Here is a 22,217-nt window from a genome sequence, read left to right on the forward strand (position 1 = left end):
AAATAAAAAGACAAAATGAGAGAAGTTGTCCAGCATCCTCTGTTGGGTGCTATGGATATGTGGGTTTAGGCAAAGAGAATAGCCCCAATACAATATGGTGAATATGAAAGATGGCCATCAAAATGAATATCATTATCTAGGTTACTCTGTGGTTGACTGTCTAACTTCTTCTTGCCTCTTGTTCTGAATTGGTTGGGAGATGTTTTCTCTTACCACCCTGTTAGAGTTTTATGCTTGCTTCCACAGGAAATACTCCTTGGTGGTAAAGTTTGCATGTTAACAGCACTTATTACAATCAATAAAAACATTAAAGTAGACATTCATCAATAACTAACCGCTGAAGTTAGAACAAGATTTACCTTTAAGGCAATTCATTTTTAATTGTCCACCAGATACTGCACCCAATTGCATTACACTCTTTGTTGTATTTTAATACAGTAATCCCATCTGCAATAAGGAAGGGTGCATGTGGAAATGGGTCTCACTCTTTGCTTCAGAGGGACGTGACTGGACTGCACAGAGCCCTGACCTGAACCCTGTCCAACACTGTTGATGTGAATATATAAACCGGGTTCACAGTGGGAGGCAGAAACAAATCCTCTCAGCCAGGTTATAAAAGCAGGAAATTAATACCTCTGGTTTTGGAATGGAATCAACAGAACCAGACCTAGACAGTAAATATATGGATGGACAGACAATTTACCAGTAAACACTACTTTTCCTCCCAGTATGTTTGATTTCAAAGCAGTTTTGCAGGAGCACAAGTTATGAAAAACATAGACAAAGGGCGACTGTGCTGAATGTTCATGTGTCAAAAGGATTTATATTTTATGTCATCTGAGTGCTCAGTCTCACCATTTATGGTCTTAAAGTTCAAAGTTTTTTTTTTTATATCAGACAGCTTTTTTAATGTGGCATACACTTATTTCTCCTGAGTATGACAGCTTTTGGCATTTCACATCCTGATTCTGTGAGAAGCTGTGAGAAACATATAGGATGTGAGTTTTTGTTTGTATTTGGATGTTTTTTCTGCATTTTTTATTGATAATCTTCGTAAAGACTCTTTATAAAGATTTAAAATAAATTGAGATTTCATTTCTTAGACTGAAAAGTTTTGAAAATTCCACCATAAAATTTAAGCTTATTTTTATTTGGAAAATTAAATTACATTTAACAACATTTTAACTAATCCCTTGTGAAACTATTAATGGTATCTCTAGAAATTCAAATAGAGTTAATGTTACTGCAGAGGTTTCTATGAATGTGGAAGCTTTAATAAACTGTGACACAGAAGCTCATTTTAGTTATCCACTCTTAAAATTTGCAAAGACAAGAAAACATGACATTTAAGTTTAGAAGATGCCTGCTGATCTTTGTTTTCTGGGAAATGGCTACAAGAAAATAGCTATTTGCTTAAACGTCCGCATAACTACAGTCACAACAATAATTTAAAAAGTTTAAATTGATGGGAAGTGTGACAAACAAGCATGGAGGATTATCTTGCCACCACACAGTCAGCAGGATAGTGAGGGAGGTAAATAAAATGGCGTCTAAAGCTTACTGCTAGAAAACTACTGCAAATAGTGTCATTTTGGAGGAACCGTCCACACCATTTACATGTCAGGCAGTTGTTTAGAAAGGATGGCTGGTAAAAAGCCTTCTATATACAAAGACTTTACCAGAATAGGTGCCAGTAGGTAATTCGGTTGTGATTTTGTTAAAAATAATCGATTTCAATTGGTGGATTTCTCCAACATCCAATAAAAAATAAATTAAATGGAAAGTTTTCAAAATGCTTCAGTGTGAGATTATGCCACTGCAAAAAACATACTTTTATTTTTAAACCTTTTTACACACTTTTACAAGGCATTCTAATAATGATAATGTAGATAATAAAAAGAAAACTCCATATAGGCACTTGTTTAGATTTTTATTTTGAGTTGTATAGAAAACGTGTGAGAAAGATAAAACAAAGCTTGATTTAATGTCATTTAAATGTCATTTAATGTCATTGCTAAGAAAATAAGGAAAGCTAGTAAATAAATATGCTGGTTATTCTTCTGAATTCTGCACAGTAGATGGAAAACTAACAAAGGTAAGGTCATTCAAACTCTGCACAAGGCAGCTGCTATATCACAGAATGGTTAAAGAATGAGATTGGATAATGGGGATTTGAGAATGGATAAAGAATAAGTCATCTAAAATTAATTCTGACTAAAGTGTTGGCAAAAAAGATGACAGCAATATTATGAATAACTGATTCAAGCTTTATTGAATAACTTATCGAATAGAATACTCAGTTATTGCTACTTTAAACTAAAAGACCAATGGATCGCATGAAACTATACACAGCAGAAAAAGACGGAGAATAAGCAGCTGGTAGACAAAGAGTTAAAGACAATGTAACTATGTGTGTCTGATCTACTTGGTAATTGTTCTAAGCATTCTTTTACTGAAAAACACAAAATTATTTTAAGCAAAAAAAAAAAAAAAAGAAAAGAGGAATGACTAAATTAACATGTTGATATTGTTGATATATTTACATCACTTGGTGTTTATTTAGTTGTCAGACTTTTGATAAATGTTGGCATCAGCTGAGGAGTTAGTAAGAGTATTCTTGCTGTTATTAAGGTTCAAGTTGCTGTTGCCCTCTGCATCAGGCTCCATGGGTTCTTTTTTACTTTTATATCTGATGCCAAATAGGTTGCAGAGTTTGTTCAGTAGGAGGTCAACGATTTCTTCTTCTTCAGAGGGCTGAGCCAGAAGAGAAAAAGAAAAAAAATCTAAATCACGTACAGAAGAATAAAAAACACTGGAAAAACAGTTTTAACACAACAGACTTCTAAGCATGAACTACCTCAAGAGCACTTTGGACAAATAACGTGTAACTTGTAATTTGTACTCACCGGTTTTCAGTTGGACAGTTTGGAAACACTAACACTGGGGACATTTTGCATGATCTTTTGAACTAAAACAACCATGCTGTCAATAAAAGGATATTAAATTCCTGTTCCATAAGATGTTATATGAGCCACATTGTCTAATTAAACAATTTATCAGTTACCGTTGATCATTTGAATTTATAATTTGAACACATTCCTGAGTGTGACCTTTGTGTAAATGCTTTTAATCTAGGTTTTGATTCTGCTTATTGCCAAGTGTTGACATAAGAGCATGTGAACACACAATAAGTAAAACTTCACAAGAAAATGCAGCAATATTGAACCCCTGGACTTAACATCATGAAAGCGTGTTATGAGTTGGTTTAGGGGATTTTGCATCCTTAAGGTTTGATCTACACCTTTAATAATAAGATAGGTGCAAAATTATATTAAACAGAAGCAACACGGCAATCAGCTGCACAAGACATAAAACCTGATTCAAATTTCACCAAATAAAACAGCTAGGGTTATATAACTACACATTTCAGAGCTTTTGCCAGTGCTTGACTTTAGCATGATGTTTGGGACATTTAACTATTAATAATTATGCTCATTTTATCATGATCCCTGCCTTCAGGATTAGGTTATGTTTTTAGAGAACAAGGACTGTCTAGACAGCTGCAATTATGCAGAAGAAAATCACATTACACGAAAATAATTTCAAGCAGCAATTTAAGACTGACATTGAACAGATCTCCTCATAACCACGAAGAAAGGTTCTTGTGGCTCAGTAACATTATGTAAATAGAACATTTTTCCAAGATCAATGATTCACACTAGAGTTTGACATAAAAAAGTCATAAAATCCTTGCTTGAAGATTTTTGAGTTTAAAAATCAAGACAAAGCAGAAAGAACCTTTTTCAGATAAAATGAAAGCTTTACAAAAAGGGAGTAAACTGGAATGATTAATTCTTGCTGAATTCTTATTCGTACTTTTAAAATTAGCACATTGTGTGTGTGTGTGTGTGTGAGTGTGTGTGTGTGTTGGGGGGGGGGGGGGGCAGTGTGCAGCCACTCGGACTCGTGGGGCTGAAAATAAAATCCATCTTCAGTTTTTGTAAGAGACACCTAAAGGTTATAGGGTCAAAACTGACTGGTACTTGTAGCTGTTCCTATTTTGGTTCATCTCGTTAATTGTCTAGATAAATCTGAGGAAAAGTTGCTCCAGATCATGATGCTGCCACCACCATGTTTCCCTGGTGGTATAGAGTTCTGCTGGGGAAGCTCAGTGGTTTTTGTGCCAAACATACCATTTAGACTTATGGCCACACAACCAGCTCATCCAGTATTGCTATTGACCCCTTGGCAGACCAGTTTACTGCATAAATGACCAGTCTTTGTAAATTCCTGATTGACCGATGTTTTTTTCCTACTATTACATATTGTAGGACTCTCTCCTTACTGTCCCAATAACTTGGAACATACATTCTGATGAGCCTTGTTTTTCAGCTGAAAAGGACCTATTTAAAATAACAACCTTTAATCAGGTATTAAACATACTAACATATTAAGCCCATATTTATGTACTAAACAATGTTTTTTTAATTTGGTCTGATGTAATATTCGATTTTTAATGTCATGTTTTCATTTGCTGTAAACAGAAAATCATCATAATTGCCAGATATATTTTTAGTCCTTTGTAATCTCTATGCAAACTAAGACTTTAGATAGGATGTGAACAAGCAAATGCCAGGATGATTCTGTAAGTAAAGCTAAACCTTTTGGAATAATCAGATTAACTAGAAATGATGGCAGGTATTGAGTCAAGAAACCTAAATGCTGACATTGAATCAAAAGTTGGTTAAACACATTGTTAATCTTATGGTTTGCACAGGTTTTTAAAAGGGTTGCTAATGCTTTATTGTTTAAATATTTTTTTATTCATATTTTTATGAGTAGGTTTTTGTTTTTTGTGTCAATGACATAAGTCACATTAAAGGTAAAAGAAGTCTGAAATGTATTTTTCATGGGTTCATTTTTATATCACAAAAACCTGGCATTTTAAGGTTGGTGTGTAGAGTTTTCTGATCCAGTATTTTATCTAAAAGATTAATCTTTGGTTCAAATAGACCTGTTTCTAATGTTAGAAAGCCACATTTTCCATTTGAGAAAACAGCAGTTTCTCCTGCTATCCTACAACCTCATGGCCAGTAGTGCACAGATAATGTAGGTCAGGTTGTGAACCAGTGTGCTTACTGCAGATTTTGTAGTTGGTTAGGCAGCAATCAGACTTGAAACTTGCTGCTTCTCCAAAGTGTTGTACTGTATAATGCCTTTGCAGTCTGTATCAACAATGAACCCCAACATTTGCTTTAAAAGAAAAATGCAATGACAACAGAGTACTGTAGGGACCACGACTATTGTTTCCGTTGGTCCTTCTGCAGGTTTGATTTGTAGTAAAGTTATTATTTTATCCACTTTTGAGTGTGATGTGAAAAATAAATGTTTCCATATTTAATTCTCTACTTACTTTAACTCACTAAAAGGAACAGTTTTTTATATTTTTTTAGTCTTCAACTGTTCCACATAACAGAATAACAATAATTTTGGTTTAAAGTTTAAATTTAGCAGAAGAATGTAAAATGTTCTTTACTTACAGCTGCATTTTAACTATGGTCTTGTCCTGTCTAGAGTACTGGTTCCCAACCTTTTTTGACTTGTGTACCCCCTGAGCCATTTTGCTATGCCAAGGATACCCCCTCCAGTGTTTTCCCCTAGGATTTTGGTCTTGGGGGGTTGGGGCAGAGGTGACAGAAGGCAACATTTTCCTCTGACTGCAGCCTGTTTAAGCTCTCTACATTTTCAGCAGAACATTACTTAGGGAAAAAAAAACTCTAAAATGTTCTTTGTTCATCTTCTACAACCCCCTAATAGAGCATCACACATCCAAGACTTATCCCTACCAACTGATGATATTAACCTGTCATCTTGTAAATAAAATATTAAATGTTTCCACGTACCCCCCTGCAATACTCTCACGAACCACTAGGGGTACAAGTACCCCCGGTTGGGAATCACTGGTCTAGAGTATTAAATATAAATACTTGAGAATATCATTGTATTAATAATACTGACATATTTGATTTAATCATATACTGTTGCTCCAGTACTCACAAAATAACTGTAATAATCTGTTTCTCTTGAAAGTAAAACAATCTAAAAAATATATTTTTAAAAAAAAAACCAGTCATATGTTAAAAATAATTTCTAAGGATTTCATTGAAAATATTTTGACCCCAAATCAGCTCCCTCTTTAAAGGTTAGGCCTGTTTCTATAATTAACCCATTTTATTAGTTTCCATTTTAAATTATTTTTTACATTTTTTTAAAATAGTTTTATATTCATTGAACATGGTAGCTATAAGAATAAAAAAACAATTATTTATGACTCCTTATCAAAAAAAGGCTTATTCCAATGCTTTGGACTTTAAGATTTCCAACAAAGCAACTGAACCTTTTCGATTAATAAAATGCAACCAAAGGTTAATGGAAAACAGAGAATGAAAGGGTCATTCGTTGGCAGATCAATTGTTCTGCCAAAGAGAAGCATTTTGGGCAACTGAAGCAATCCTTTAAAAGGCATAATGTGGTGGTAAAATGTTAACCAGGAGTTGATTTGTGAAATGTGTACCTGCATTATTAAAATTCATTCAAGAATTAAGTAGAGTTCTGTCTTTTCCAGATTCATGATTAAGATTCTAGTAGCTGTTTCAGAGAGACATCGGTGAGTTATCACATAGTGATACCCACAAAACAACTGAGTTTGAAATAACATTTCGGACGTATCAAGCTTGTCTGGTGCTACGACAATGGAAACAGGTTCTCTGTAGCTTGTTTTCACAGATGACATCATATTTTTATCTGTCAGCTTTGGGGCCCAGTTCAACTCTGTTGTTTGAGTTCCTCTCTGTAGTTTTTCAGATTTTGGTGCATTTTCTAACTGGTCTGTTGCATTGGGAAGAGCTTTGATTGTAAGAAGTATGATTGCTCCCCCAAAAATGTTTGAATTGAATGTGTTCTAACAAGTGATCTAACAAGCAGTGCTACTTCTCCTGTATGCAGTCATAATCAGAGATGCACCCTGAAATTCACTGGTGACAAAAATAGACCAAATTTTCAATTTGACCACCGATTGGCTGGTTGGAAACTCTAAAATGTATTTATTTCCCAGTCAGAAAATTCACCATACAAAACTTCTTTAGGCTGTATTAACGATTACTATTCAGTTATAAAGTACAACAATAATACAAACGCTTTAGAGTATGTTACTTACCATTTACATGTTGCCTTAAAAAAGTGTTTTACACACTCAAACATAGCTATTTCAAAACTAGATAAAACAGTTAAGGAAGGAAAGATTTATTATTTATTATTTATTATGAATCAGAATTACCTTGTGGTGCATTTGCTCCATTTGTAGCGACACCAGAATGACTGAAATGAAGAGATTTAGAACCACAAACGTCATGAAGACAATACAGGAACCAAACAGCAATCCACCAAGAACAGGGTTACTGTCCAAAACCTGGGAAAAAATGCATCAGGGAAGAAATCTGCATTAAATCTGCAGTCTACTTCTTAAAGAGAATGCGAAACATGATTTTTTTGGAATTTGCTGATCTTAACATTATTACACTTCTCTAAATATGGATTATGCCTACAACTTTATTCATGTTAGCCTCCATGTGTATTTAATCTACAGAGTATTACAGCAATCGTGTAGAATCTTTCTTTAAAACTAGGATTTGTGTTGCTGCTCATCGATTCACACAGTGCACAGTGATATATTACTGAGCTGCACTGAGCTGACTACAAGGCATCATGGGGACCCCTTGCAGACAGGTCCAGAAGAATACATTTACATTACGGACCGTTGTGCTCGAGCGGATGTAGCTACTATGAATTTAGTCTAACCAGAAGAATGATTCATTAAGAATGCATAAAAAATATACAGCTATTGAATCTAAAACATTTAAATGAGCTGGAACATCTAAAATAATAAATCACATCAGTTACCTCATCATAGTTAAAGATGCCCAACTGCAGACTGATGATGGTCAAAAGAGAATCTATAAACGTTTTGTAAGATGAAATCTTCCAGCCATAAATCCCATTGCTCTGAAAATATGACAACCATAAAATTAACACAAGTTATTTCTGTCAATGACAAATTAAAGTCATAAAATTTATCATTTAAAAGTAATTTTCTAAAACTATACAATGTATGTCCCAAATCACATCAAACAAGTACAATCAAACAATAACTTACAAATAAAAGTATAAGGGTTGGAATTATCCAAACTCTAGTTTTCAGAGATTTAGACTAAAGAATTAAAGCTGCTTTTTTAAATAATTTCTGTAAAGTTCTGAATTTCAAATTGTATATTTTACTTATGTTTTCATAAAATGTCTTTTGATTTTACTAGTCAGGCCCCATTCCTACTGAAATAAACCCTATGGCCTCCAGGCTGTTTGAATGTCATTGACTCAGACCAGATTTCCTTTCAGTGTGAAGGCTATCATGACCCAGCTGCACTCTTGAACTCAACACATAGCTTTTCCCTGCTGCTTTCTTGATTATCCTGTCGCAATATTACTGCCAACACATCAGGAGGAGGATGTTTACTGTGCTTTTTTAGGCAAGAATTGTAACCTGAACCAGTCCTCTCTTTACATTATCTTGGCAAGTTCCTTCAGAGTCCAGAATGTCTTTGGGTCTGAAGCCTGAAGTTGTTTTCAATTAATCATGCTTTGGGAAATTTTGAGACAAACCCAAAAACCTGGCATTGGTATTATTAATAAAAATGTTTTATTGAACTCGAAGTCACATTAGCAAAGGCCTCCATACAGAAGGTCAGTGGAAGCTTGAAACGGTTGGGCAGCTTTCATGTGTAATAATAGGGAGCACAATGTACTCTTGATACAATCCAGACTTTCTCAAAAAAACTACCATAAATTAAATAACTTATTTCAATCTTTTCATCTCTAATGTTCATTTTGAAACAGAAAGTTTTGGAGAAGAAGCTGACTTTTTATTTTTGCTCACAGAACTATAATTACAGTAAAAAACTTTTGCCACTGTATCTAATAAGCCAAGAGTGATGTTTGCAATGGTGAAAGTCCTGTTAATACTCACCGCAACTGCGTACGCCACTAATATGATCAAAATGATCAGTAGAAAACTTGATATGTCATTCCATGCTCGATGCAGTGCAGCCGTGATCAGGTTCATCTTGGGGTTTAGTCTGAGAAGGTGCCACAGTTTGACAGTGGATAAAAGGACCAGGAAGGCAACCAAATACTGAAGCACTGAATCAGCTGTAGCTGTCTCATAAAAACTGGCAAATCTAAAACAACAGAAAAATAGCACAATAGTTTAGGGATTAGAAATGATGATAAACAATGTCAATATCTATTCACTTTAGATAACACCAAAAAATAAGTTTCTATGTTATTCTCACTGGTCTTTGTGGTTTTGGTAGTAGGTTATATCTCGGTGTCCTAGCAGGGTCCTCTGTATAAAAACCGCCACAGCACTCCAGCTAAGCAGAATGATACTCAGCTCCAGAAGGTTCCACTTGTTCTTGAAGTAAACCCACCGGTGTTGCTTCAATAATTTGGCCTGTTTTGGTAAAATAACATGGGAATTATTTCCCAAACTGAAACAAGTGATTCAGGTGATTTACCCAAAATTATTAATAGAGGACAATGAGAGGCTAAGAACATTTTCCAAATGCTTATATTTTGTTAATAAAAACATTTAAGACTATGATATCATTACAAATAATAAATGGTTTTGTGCTAATTTAATGTTTGTTACTGTAACAAGGTAGACTAAAGGTTTTTACAGGGCTTTCCCAGCATTCAGACCCCTTAAACCTTTCCACATGTTGTCATGTTGCAACAACAAGTCTCAATGTGTTTTATCAGGATTGTATGTAATAGACCAACACAAGGGAGTGCAAGCAAAAATGTGTAGTATGCATTTGTATTCATTCCTGCTTACTCTGATACAACAAAATAAAATGCACAGCACCCAAGCAACCAATTGCTTTTAAAATATTATATTACAATATAAATTATATAAATCCAGTTATGAAGGCCTCAGAAGTTTGTTGAAGACTGGTGAACAAACAACATCATGGATACCATGAACAACAGCGGTAAGTCTGGAGAAAACTTGCTGAGAAACATAAATCAGGGTTAGGTTTGTTGGACCATATTGGACCATGTGTACGTTGCTGGAGCTGCTATGCTGTTCACCGTCATCGGCCATTTCTTACCCCAGGATAGTCCACTACTACAAATCCCAGCGGGCATCGTGGCTGATAGGACGGGGGTGTCGCAGCTCTGACGTCACAGTGGATTACATAGTAAGATGAGCTCCCTTTAATCTTTGCTTTCATGCTGGAAACTGAGACGCGCTTGCCACGCAACTGGAGCATCATTCTGGAGAAGAAAATCCCACGTGGACTTTCATTCATTCTCCCCGTTGGCCAACGAGAACGAAAATTCATGAAAGAAGTTTCTGGAATAGAAAGGCCAAAAATTTCACTTTACCGATCGAAGACGTGAGTTTCACACGTAACAAAGAAAAAAACCCACGGAGGTTTCAAGGAGACGGATTTGCCATTCTTGTTTTTGTTCCAATCGACTGTTGACGGTCCGTCATATCGTTCCTTTTCGCCAAGGAGGCCAGAGGACGAAACTCACCGCTCTCCTGAGTTATCCACGGACGCGAGGAAACTTTTCCCCCTCCTTCTCTACCTCTGTTCAGAGGAGAAGGCACCAAGTAATCCCGTTTTATTTTATTTATTTTTCAGAAATAGCTTGGGCAGGATAGAGTAGGATTTTAGGGCGATTTAGAATCGCCACTTATAGTCCAATGTGTTCTAAATTGTATGTGCATGCTACGTTTTATTGAAACTTGATTGCTGTTGATTCCTGAGGCCGCCAAGTCTCGCAAGTGTGTTTTACCTGAACGCAGGTGCCCTGTAAAAGTGGACCGCTATAACCTCATGGTGAAACTCTACCATTTTATTTGTCTGCAACTGCTACTGGTTGCCGCTAAAAGTTTTATTACGTTTTGTCTTTCTGAGTTCTAACTTCGAGGGGTGGGGGGGTTTATGATACCTGGCGCCTGGTGGGGGCCGCACCCCAAAGCTTCATCAGCACCATTTTTCTCTTGTATTTTGCCATAACTGCTGGTTTGATTTCATACACACTCAAAGCTGTTTTATTTTGTTTAGTTAGATATTTTACCATTTTATGTAGAACTTTGCATGTTTGATTAGGTGAAGATTATTGAATCGGAGAGCGAGTTGTATCAGGGCTGTAGATTTAATAAATATTCACGTAGATAAAGAGAGAGCGTTTGACCTTATTTTGACAGACAAATTATTCTTGCTCAAAATAAACATAAAGTTCCCCACGTTTCGGTGAAACGGTTGATTAAACAGTGACATCTAGTAATAGTTATCAATTATTACTGAGAATTTAATAATTGTAATTATCAAGAGCTTTGAGCCACAATTACAACACCAGAGGACATCTCTGATTTCGATTCATAAAATTATGATTTTAAATTATAATTCTTGATAAATATGAATTAATCAATAATCATAATCCTAACAGGTTAAAAAAAAAACAATATGTTTTGCTCTCTATTCTGTGTACCTTTGTCTTCAAGATACAGTTCACTAGGAGACCATAATCTGAGTTATAACTGCCAAAAACTTGTGATCCCTCATTAATAATAATAAACCTGACCCTGTCTTTTTGTGTTTAACCCTGTATGTCTCTAAGACAAAGCAAATGAAGAAGCTATCACTGCTATTAACAATATGTGTCATCCAGTAGATTTCACAACTCGCTCAGAGCTTCTTTGTTTGTCTTTGTTTCTCTTCTAGATGGAGTCACTAAAACAGCTACTGCTGCCATTAACTCTGTTTACCCAGTGCATCCTGTCCATTTCCCCATATCCCCAGTCAGTCACAGCAGCTGGCTGCTCATACTGGATGCAATCTGCTGGACTTAGATATACAACTCTTTACCAATAGTTATTATAAACCAAATTTGACTGCATTGTATTAAACTAATTTCTAACTCAATGTATGTGACTGAAATTGAATCGGCCCGTACAACTGGATTATATATCTTTGTATCTATGTTCGATTTGTTGGTCTTGTAAAGTGCCTTGAGTTGACGTTTGTTATGATTTGGTGCCAAATAAATAACTGAATCAAATAGAATTTTCTTGGAACTAAATACAGGACAGACTGCAAATTGCTTGAAACTGGAGCAGAGGTTCACCTTCCAGCAGGACAACAGCCCTAAACATCCAGCCAGATCCACAACAGAATGGTTTAAATCAAAACATATATGTTAGAGTGGCCCACTCTAAGTCCAGACTTAAATCCAATAAAAAATCATCAGGAAGACTTGAAAATCTAACTGTGCTTAAGCTTTTTTCCAAAGAAAAATGTGCAATGAATACAAATGCAAACTACAATCCTAAATTTTTATAAAAAAACAAAAAAAGTCCTATTTATAATATTGTTTTTCTTCCGTGCACTACTTTATGCTGGTTTATGAGATAAAAATCAAAGAAAATGTTTGGGGGTTCATGGTAATAACAAAATGTGAAAGGTTCCAAGCGTTGTGAATGATTTTGCAAGGTGTTGTACATGTAAACAGATCTTTTTTTTTCTGTTTGTTTTATTTTCTACCAAATCAACATAAAGGTCTTAAGGTACTGTGAAAGACACCGTCTTATTTTAAGTTGAATTATGGTTAATGGTGGACAGCTATGAGAGTATAAATGGTCTTTGGAGGTGGAAGAGCATAATTAAGTTATGAAATGATGCAGTATAAAAACATGTGTAACATAATTACAAATGATAGCAGATTGTTGCTATTAAAGCCCAAAAAAATCAGTGATGACGAGGACAGTCCATAGGTTAACTCTTTAAAAAATTAAATTAGCCTTTGTGCCCTTATTTTCCAACATTATTACGTACATTAATCAAAAATGTGCAGTTCTTCTGTATAAAAGTGTTTTATAGATTTCTCTAGTTTAAAACTAAAACAAGAAAGCTTGGGGGACATGATGAATATTATACATAATTCAAGCTCTAATTACTCAAAGACTCAATTCCTGTTGCAGAATTGTAGTGTTTTCAGGATTTGTTGATGAGCTGCAAAACCCGTTGCAGATTTTGGAAAAGATTTAGGCCTTAAAAAATTCTAGCCGACGGTTGCCATTTTATACATGCACTTTTTAAATTTAAATTGAACTGGCTAAATTAAGCCCTTAAGATCTCTGGGGAATAATATCTCCTGCATGAACTGCAAGAGATATAACTACATCCCATTGATTTGATTTCTTGAAGCCATAAATCTTCAGAAAGCTCAACCTTAAATGTTATTTATGTGCATGTGGCCACAAAACAAAAAACAAACAACTGAAGTGATTAAATAAAGTGTTTACCTGCTTGAACATGTAATATAGAATGAAAAGCAAATAAATGATCTCAGCAGCCATAACGAAGAAGTAAAGGCCACCTGTTGACGGGTAAAGACCAATAGTGTGCAGCTCACTGTGGAACTGAAATGCTCCTGCAAAAAGACATAAATTTACTGCGAAAGAGAAATAATTATGAATTTTCAAGAAGATTGTTTAACAAAGCTGTTGATGGATTCTGATAGCAGTCTTCAGAAAGAGCATTCCTTACCTACTGCTGAGGTCTCCATTAACAGTGTGACAATACAGAAGAGGTTGACATTTGCATTGTAAACGGTAAAATCAACAAAGATTGCCCTCGTGAACTCGTCAAGCCATTTACTGTGAAAAAGATAGTCAAGTGTGCTGTAGAGAAAGAACATCATATTTTAAAGGTTGTCTGTCAAAGTGCCTTATAGCCTTTTTTAATTTAATGGTTGTGATTATGTTTAAAAGCTAAGCTTCACCATGTCAACACGTGCATTATAAATATGACAAAAGAAAATATTTTTCAAATGAACATGCCTGCTGGCATTTTGAAAATCAGGGCCCAGCTCAGCTACAAAGCCCCCTCCTCTGTAGAGCACCAGTCTTCCCCAGATTGGTAAAGTCCTGAGCTTAGCTTCAGTCTGGTACATCCATGGAGATGAGGCGCTGGCAGAAATATTATCTTCAACAGAGTGATTCCAGCCAGGTTCGTAGGACCCCTTGTCCTCTATTTCCCATGAATATGGGGCATGACAGCCTGACACTAATGGAAGCATGAGTCTTGCAATCTGACAAGAGTTCTGCTTAACTCTTAAATGACGAAGACGTGCATTCCCCACCAGCTTGGAGTTTCCATCCGTGATAAATCCTGAGGAAAAGCATTTTAGAGTTACAACACTCCTGGAAAAATTACATTATTATTTTATTTTTTAATAGTGTGCCTTGCTTAACATTTCCAGTAACTGCAAAATCTTGTCATTTTATTCTTATATAGTGTACTTGTTTCATCTTGGTAACACTTAGATATTCACATCCCAAGAAATGGTAAAATGTCCTTCATAACTTTAACACAAATGGTACTTTGTGCAGGTACAACATTCCAAATGCCTGAAAGCGGCTACAGTTTGTGTCACCAAATAAAAATGATCTGGTATGAAATGACAATAATATTTGTTTGGGAAGGGTTTGGTGGTAAGCCTCCACTCTGGGGATTGTACTTATTTTTGAGGGTAGAGGTAGACATTTTCTCCATTTGGCAGCATTAAATGTTAAACACTTAGTAACTGCTAATTTTTGTCACATACAGAAACATCTGCATCATTGTGATACAAAGCTAAACAAATTTAACTTAGCATTTTGCTCCACTTAATAAGGTGCTTTTTAAGCTTTTATTAAATCTAATATCAGCTTTTGATCATGGATTCCACCTTCAGCTGAATTCAATGGAAGATAGCAGTGTTTTGGTAAACTTTAATGTTTTGGGAGGATTCCTACCTGGGTATTCACCAAAAAGGTTTTGGAGTAGAGTTGTGTTAGCCCATGTAAACACATCCTGAAGAGTCATGCTGTCTGGGACATGCGCAGCGAAGCTATTTCTAATGTGTTGTTTCATGAAAAAAGCATTGGGATCTCTCTGGCCATAGGCCACCAGCAGTAACATCCACATGAACCCCATGTAAACTGGAAAACAAAATGTAAAAATACTTGTTACAGTAGGTCTGGATCCAACTAATTTAAAATGATAGTTTTACAATTTGAATGTTTTTTTTTATTAGCATTTGTGGTGCTAGTGGCCTTTATTCATTAATAACAGCACAGAAAAAAGGGCAGAAATCGAACAGCTGTGTCAAGGACGGTAGCCTCCATATGTGGTAAACCTGCTCCACCACTTAAACATGCGGCACCACTTGACTAGTTTTTAAAAAGATTTTATACCCCCCACAGGGACAAGTTCATTCTTCTGAATCCCCCGTTATCCACACAGGCATACTCACTCAAAATCTCATTGAGCAAAGCAAAGGCCTTCTGTTTCATAATCTTGTTCCTTTTCATTCTCTCGATGTCTGCAGGAAGAGGTGGCTCATAGAGATGGCTTATTTGTTGGTTTTTACTTTCACCTGTGGATGATGGTGAATGTTTGTTGTCATTTGCTAGAAGTCATAAAGTGTAATCTGGGAGGATTTTGACATTACCAGAATTTCTTTCACTTCTTTCAAACGCCACATTTTCAAAATCTTCTTCATCAACTTTCTTTATTACCATTGCGAAGAAGACTGCAAGACATATCACCTGCAGCACATTGGATAAACAAATTTCAAGGTATACTAGATCTAATGGTCATGCTGTACGCTAGTGAAAAATATACTAATTCCTACCTTCAGTGGCTGAATAAAGAGAAGACTCTGAAAGAAGGAGACAATCATGGATACCAACCAGCTGATGGAGCGCTCCTTTCCAAATTTCAGTCCATACAGCATTGTGAAATATCCTGATACAACACTGGTTCCAATTATCAGCAACCAACCAACAAAGACAAACCACCAGGGTAGCACACCCCGACGCTTTGGCTTTTTTTTCTGACCACCATCACTTGAGGAGCCATGCTCAGGAATAAACCTATAATTGGAAAGTTAAAATAAGGATTTGACTTGAACCCTGCATTTGCTAAAAGTCCAATTAGTACTAATACCAGAAGTAAGAATGCAGGTCTGTGCTGCATCCCTTGTTATAGTGTAAAGATATCACACATAAATAATCACACTCACTAAAATATTGTTAGCTCTACTACTGCTATAGATGGGAGATAATCTTCATAAAAGTATTTTGAAATAGAATGTGTACTTTTATGAAAGTACTCGTTCCTGTTTATGTAACCTACAAGCTAGTATTAGCATCTGGCACAGCAAAACCTTGTAGGAAGCTAGAAAATGTAACAACCTGTAAAAAACATAGTGTGTTTAGTTGTTTCAATATTAGTATTACTGAGGATGTCATTTTCATCTTGCTGATTAATTATAACTGATATAAACTTTCTTTCTGAAATTAATACGTTTCTGCCAGTGCTAATGCTGTAACAAATGTGTTAAACCCCATGGGACTAAACAATTTATTTTGACAACCATCCATTGTCTATTCTCATTTATCCTTCCAGGGTCATGGGGGGCAGGATAAAATTGGACAATTTTTAATAAATACTTCTCATATTTAGGTTCATCTTGGTACACATGGCTGCATGCAGAAAGCTGATCTTCAAAGAAGCTCTTTATCCTCTGGACCTGCTGCCGGGCATTGTCAAAACTTTGTGGGCTTGGAAAGCTGGAGGGGCCTTTCAGACTCAACTCCTTTTCAAGGTAACACATTTGTCTGTACAGATGCTGGGTTTTGTTGCTCTTCTTTTGAATCCCCTCAGCTGTTGATATAGGACACAAACAGGTGCTGCAGTCTTAAATTGTAAAAAAGCATGTCTTGTAAACTACTACCAAGATGTTTCTTTGTAGAATTACTTGAAACAAACATGTGTTTAGACACATGTTTCAAGTAACACAAGTGTAACACAATTGTAAAAAACTTTTTAAATAAATTTAAGGATTGACCCACCCGCTGTTGGCTTTTCCTAACCTTTTTATTACTTGTGACCTGAATAACAACACTACTGTCGCTAGAGCAGGACCCACCTGATTGTTGAGACAGTGTTTTTGTCTGGGTGTCATTGCTGTATTTGGTATTCTGTTTGAGAGATTCTTCCACCTCAGCGAGGACAGCATTGATGTCAGTTTCTTTTTCAGGTCCAAACTCAGACATGTTAGACGGGATGTTGCATTTGGCTGTCTTAGAGAGTGACTGAAGAATTCTTGCAATATCCTAAATATTTGATTAAAATATATTATTCTATATGCATAAATAAAACTAGAAACACTCCATGCACTTTGAATAATCAGTATTCCAGCATTATGTTTAACATCTAAAATCAATGTTGCACAGATAAAAATGTTCATGTAAAATATGTACAGTGCCAAAAGTATTTATATTTATTGAACCTTTACAGATTTGATCATGTTATAACTGCAAACTTGAAAGTATTTCATTAGGTTCTTGAGTGATAGGGCATACTTGTAAAGTGGATTGTGAAGAATACATGGTTTGCATATTTACGTACAAGTAAAAATCCAAAAGGTGTGGTAGGTATTTGTATGAACCCCCTTTTCTTTGATGTCCCTAAATAAAATGCAGTGCAACTGTTGTCAGCAGAAGTTATGTAATTAATACCTAAATTTAAAATGTGGGGTTCCCCTGTTTGTATTCTCAGAAAAGGTCCACCAGTTCTGTGAAGAATTCAGAGGTTTCTTTGAGAACATTATTGAACAAACAGCATCAGAAGGACCAAGAAATACACCCAATGGATTTATCAAGGATAACGTTGTGAAGTTTCCACATGGAGAAGCCGCATTCAGTTATCATGTTCCAGTTGCATTTAACTGTTTATTTAAATTATTAACAGAAACATTTGTAATATTAGTCTGTCCTTTCTTAACTTGCTTTTATCATGCCACTGCAAAGTATTTTTATGTATACTTCTCTTATGTTTTCATCATATAAAAACTTTGAATGGTCTTGTTAATGAAATGTGGTGTACAAATAAACTTGTTTTGCCTTCATTGCAGTTTAGAGATTATAACCCTATATCACAGGCTTTAAACATCCGTCATCTGAAAACAGAAAAAGTATGACACAACTGCAAATCGGGCTGCACGGTGGCGCAGTTGGTAGTACTGTTGCCTTGCAGCAAGAAGGTCCTGGGTTCAATTCCCGGCTGGGGGTCTTTCTGCATGGAATTTGCATGTTCTCCCCGTGCATGCGTGGGTTTTCACCGGGTACTTCGGCTTCCTCCCACGGTCCAAAGACATGCCTGTTAGGTCACCCTAAATTGCCCTTGGGTGTATGAGTGTGTGCATGGTTGTTTATGTGTTTCCCTGTGATGGACTGGCAACCTGTCCAGGGTGTACCCCACCTCTTGCCCATAGACTGGTGGAGATAGGCACCAGCTTCCCTGCGACCCACTATGGAATAAGTGTAGAAAATGACTGACAACTGCAAATCTACCAAGACATTGCCATCCACATAACTGAATGGACAGATTTGATCAGAGTGACAGCCAAGAAGCACATATTAACTCTGGGCTGAGCTACATAGATCTGCATAATCTCTCAACAGGACAACCATTACTTGTTCACTCTAGAAATCTGGACCTTAGGGGAGAGAAGAAGAAGAAGGTTGTTGTTAAAAAAAGCCCTGAGAAGTCATGTTTGCAGCTTGCTACTAGGGGAATATGGAACACAGCAAACATGTGACAAAAGGTGCTCTGATCAGAAAAGACCAAAGTTAAAATTTCTGGTCGATATGCAAAATGCTATGTGTAACCAAAAAATAAATAAAACTGCTAAAAAATACCATCCCTAGAGTGGTTTTATTCTGTGGGTATGTTTTATATGCGATAGACAGGGGAGCTAGTCAGGTAATGGGAAGATGGAGTGAACCATCAGATTTTTACATGTAAAAAATGTTCAAAACCATTTATCCCTTTCCATTCATTTTACAGGTATGCCCTAATTGGTTTTGGTCTATCACATAAAATCAGATTGAAATACACAAAGGTTTGTAACAAGACAAATAAAATGTTCATGTTTGGAAAGGGTTTCGTAAGTTTTTTGTGCACAAAGGCACAAAACACTTGCTTTTATGGTGATGTCTAAAGTGGAGCTTCCATCTTTGCTGGTGTTGGTTGTCGCTTGCAAGGAAACTGTCTGTACACTGCTCTTTTGCTGGAGGTGACTTGTTTTCTTTGTTTGGCTTTGACAGCAAGACGTCTCCCGGGGACGAGTGTTTCTGAAGATGCTGACTATGAGTATATTTATTGGAAACATGATGAGGGAACTCTGGACCCCAACCATGAACTGCTGCCAGGTGAATTGAAAGTGACCTAAAAACACAGATCTCATGAGATGAATCCGTTTTTTCTTTTGGTTTATAGAGGTATTGTGAAGTGTAAATAGAATTAGATGTACCCAAATCCATGACCTGCTCGGAGGGGTCTGTTGGGATCCCATAAAACATGATGCTGGTCAGCATGGTGCAGAGCAGCAGGGAGAAACAGCAGGACACCCTTTGTACACAAGTAAAGGTGCTGCTTGGTGGTCGACTGATCACGGAAAACCAAAGGTGTCCGTCACTAAAATCCCTTGCTGTCTTCATAAGGAACAAATTACTGAAAGACAAAAGCAGGCATGTAAAATCTAAATATTGAAATGAAAATCTCATTTAGTGAACAATAACGTCATATTTTTATCTCTTTTTGTTACAATGAAACTTTGGATGAGATGTGCAGCCCTCTGATGTTTAAGAAAAGAGAAAAAAAACATATTTTTTGACTCATTATCTCAGTGTTGAAGTACAGGTCCTTCTCAAAATATTAGCATATTGTGATAAAGTTCATTATTTTCCTTAATGTCATGATGAAAATTTAACATTCATATATTTTAGATTCATTGCACACTCACTGAAATATTTCAGGTCTTTTATTGTCTTATTACGGATGATTTTGGCATACAGCTCATGAAAACTCAAAATTCCTATCTCACAAAATTAGCATATTTCATCCGACCAATAAAAGAAAAGTGTTTTTAATACAAAAAACGTCAACCTTCAAATAATCATGTACAGTTATGCACTCAATACTTGGTCGGGAATCCTTTTACAAAAATGACTGCTTCAATGCGGCGTGGCATTGAGGCAATCAGCCTGTGGCACTGCTGAGGTCTTATGGAGGCCCAGGATGCTTCGATAGCGGCCTTTAGCTCATCCAGAGTGTTGGGTCTTGAGTCTCTCAACGTTCTCTTCACAATATCCCACAGATTCTCTATGGGGTTTAGGTCAGGAGAGTTGGCAGGCCAATTGAGCACAGTGATACCATGGTCAGTAAACCATTTACCAGTGGTTTTGGCACTGTGAGCAGGTGCCAGGTCATGCTGAAAAATGAAATCTTCATCTCCATAAAGCTTTTCAGCAGATGGAAGCATGAACTGCTCCAAAATCTCCTGATAGCTAGCTGCATTGACCCTGCCCTTGATAAAACACAGTGGACCAACACCAGCAGCTGACACGGCAACCAGACCATCACTGACTGTGGGTACTTGACACTGGACTTCTGGCATTTTGGCATTTCCTTCTCCCCAGTCTTCCTCCAGACTCTGGCACCTTGATTTCCAAATGACATGCAGAATTTGCTTTCATTCGAAAAAAGTACTTTGGACCACTGAGCAACAGTCCAGTGCTGCTTCTCTGTAGCCCAGGTCAGGCGCTTCTGCTGCTGTTTCTGGTTCAAAAGTGGCTTGACCTGGGGAATGCGGCACCTGTAGCCCATTTCCTGCACACGCCTGTGCATGGTGGCTCTGGATGTTTCTACTCCAGACTCAGTCCACTGCTTCCGCAGGTCCCCCAAGGTCTGGAATCGGCCCTTCTCCACAATCTTCCTCAGGGTCCGGTCACCTCTTCTCGTTGTGCAGCGTTTTCTGCCACACTTTTTCCTTCCCACAGACTTCCCACTGAGGTGCCTTGATACAGCACTCTGGGAACAGCCTATTCGTTCAGAAATTTCTTTCTGTGTCTTACCCTCTTGCTTGAGGGTGTCAATAGTGGCCTTCTGGACAGCAGTTAGGTCGGCAGTCTTACCCATGATTGGGGTTTTGAGTGATGAACCAGGCTGGGAGTTTTAAAGGCCTCAGGAATCTTTTGCAGGTGTTTAGAGTTAACTTGTTGATTCAGATGATTAGGTTCATAGCTCGTTTAAAGACCCTTTTAATGATATGCTAATTTTGTGAGATAGGAATTTTGGGTTTTCATGAGCTGTATGCCAAAATCATCCGTATTAAGACAATAAAAGACCTGAAATATTTCAGTTAGTGTGCAATGAATCTAAAATATATGAATGTTAAATTTTCATCATGACATTATGGAAAATAATGAACTTTATCACAATATGCTAATATTTTGAGAAGGACCTGTATAAGTAGGAATATTTGTGCGATCTGCTGCTAAGATAAGAAAATAATATTTTAAAAATTGTATGGTTAGTTTAAACATTCTTGACTGTTAACTGCAGTAACCTTGAAGTGCAACAAACAAACTAATTAAATTGAAATACCTTATGCCTAGATGGAGATTTTTTATTATACCTAAACATTATTTTACATGTCACCATTTTCTAATTAATTCTCCTATGACAGAATATTTTTCCAAAATGCTAAAACTCTTATTAGACAAGAAGGTGACTTCAGTTGGAATCTTGCTGTTTTTAAAAGCCAGATTTCAAAAGGTTTTGGTTTTCTTCCAATAAATGTTTCTTCAAACTGACATCCAAGCCTGCTACTGCATCTAATTTATATTTGATTTGTCATTCAAATTCAATGAAAAATAGCATTCTAGGATTTGTAGACCATAATAGTGTCCTTGTGTATGTAAGTGTTCTCCTCAAAGTACCACTACACTGCTGTCTTACCTGAATTTCTTCAGATCCATCTCAGTCGAAACAGGAAAGAGTTTATCGAGACAGCAATCACCCATGTCTATTGCGAGCCAGGAGTTGCACAGAAAATACCATTTCTGTTCTGTCTGTAAATCTTGCACCAAGATGTTGCCTACAAACCTGAAGAAAACCAAAAATATTTTAACTCACAAAGTCTCAATTTTTGCTTTTTTGAAAGTTTTAGATGTCAGACCGGAATGCGTTGTA

The 22,217-nt window shown here is 36.5% G+C and overlaps 1 protein-coding gene across 1 annotated transcript in view; it reads right to left on the reverse strand.

The window, feature by feature from the left end:
* Positions 1-1,995: 1,995 nt before the first annotated feature.
* The window catches only part of LOC124870874 (polycystic kidney disease protein 1-like 2), a 45,495-nt gene continuing 25,273 nt past the window's right edge, over positions 1,996-22,217 (reverse strand). Inside the window, exons 17-33 of the mRNA XM_047369698.1 lie at positions 21,984-22,130; positions 19,495-19,694; positions 19,165-19,409; positions 17,107-17,293; positions 16,628-16,841; positions 15,808-16,048; positions 15,625-15,721; positions 15,427-15,549; positions 14,927-15,112; positions 13,970-14,300; positions 13,677-13,810; positions 13,433-13,560; positions 9,405-9,565; positions 9,080-9,290; positions 7,960-8,061; positions 7,337-7,468; positions 1,996-2,754 (exon numbers count right to left, since the gene is read on the reverse strand). Coding sequence (XP_047225654.1) covers positions 2,560-2,754; positions 7,337-7,468; positions 7,960-8,061; positions 9,080-9,290; positions 9,405-9,565; positions 13,433-13,560; positions 13,677-13,810; positions 13,970-14,300; positions 14,927-15,112; positions 15,427-15,549; positions 15,625-15,721; positions 15,808-16,048; positions 16,628-16,841; positions 17,107-17,293; positions 19,165-19,409; positions 19,495-19,694; positions 21,984-22,130 — 3,034 coding nt within the window. The 3' untranslated portion in view covers positions 1,996-2,559. The remainder of the gene's footprint in view (positions 2,755-7,336; positions 7,469-7,959; positions 8,062-9,079; positions 9,291-9,404; positions 9,566-13,432; positions 13,561-13,676; positions 13,811-13,969; positions 14,301-14,926; positions 15,113-15,426; positions 15,550-15,624; positions 15,722-15,807; positions 16,049-16,627; positions 16,842-17,106; positions 17,294-19,164; positions 19,410-19,494; positions 19,695-21,983; positions 22,131-22,217) is intronic.

Source organism: Girardinichthys multiradiatus, chromosome 7, assembly GCF_021462225.1.
Source record: "Girardinichthys multiradiatus isolate DD_20200921_A chromosome 7, DD_fGirMul_XY1, whole genome shotgun sequence".
In the NCBI taxonomy this organism is placed as follows: domain Eukaryota; kingdom Metazoa; phylum Chordata; class Actinopteri; order Cyprinodontiformes; family Goodeidae; genus Girardinichthys; species Girardinichthys multiradiatus.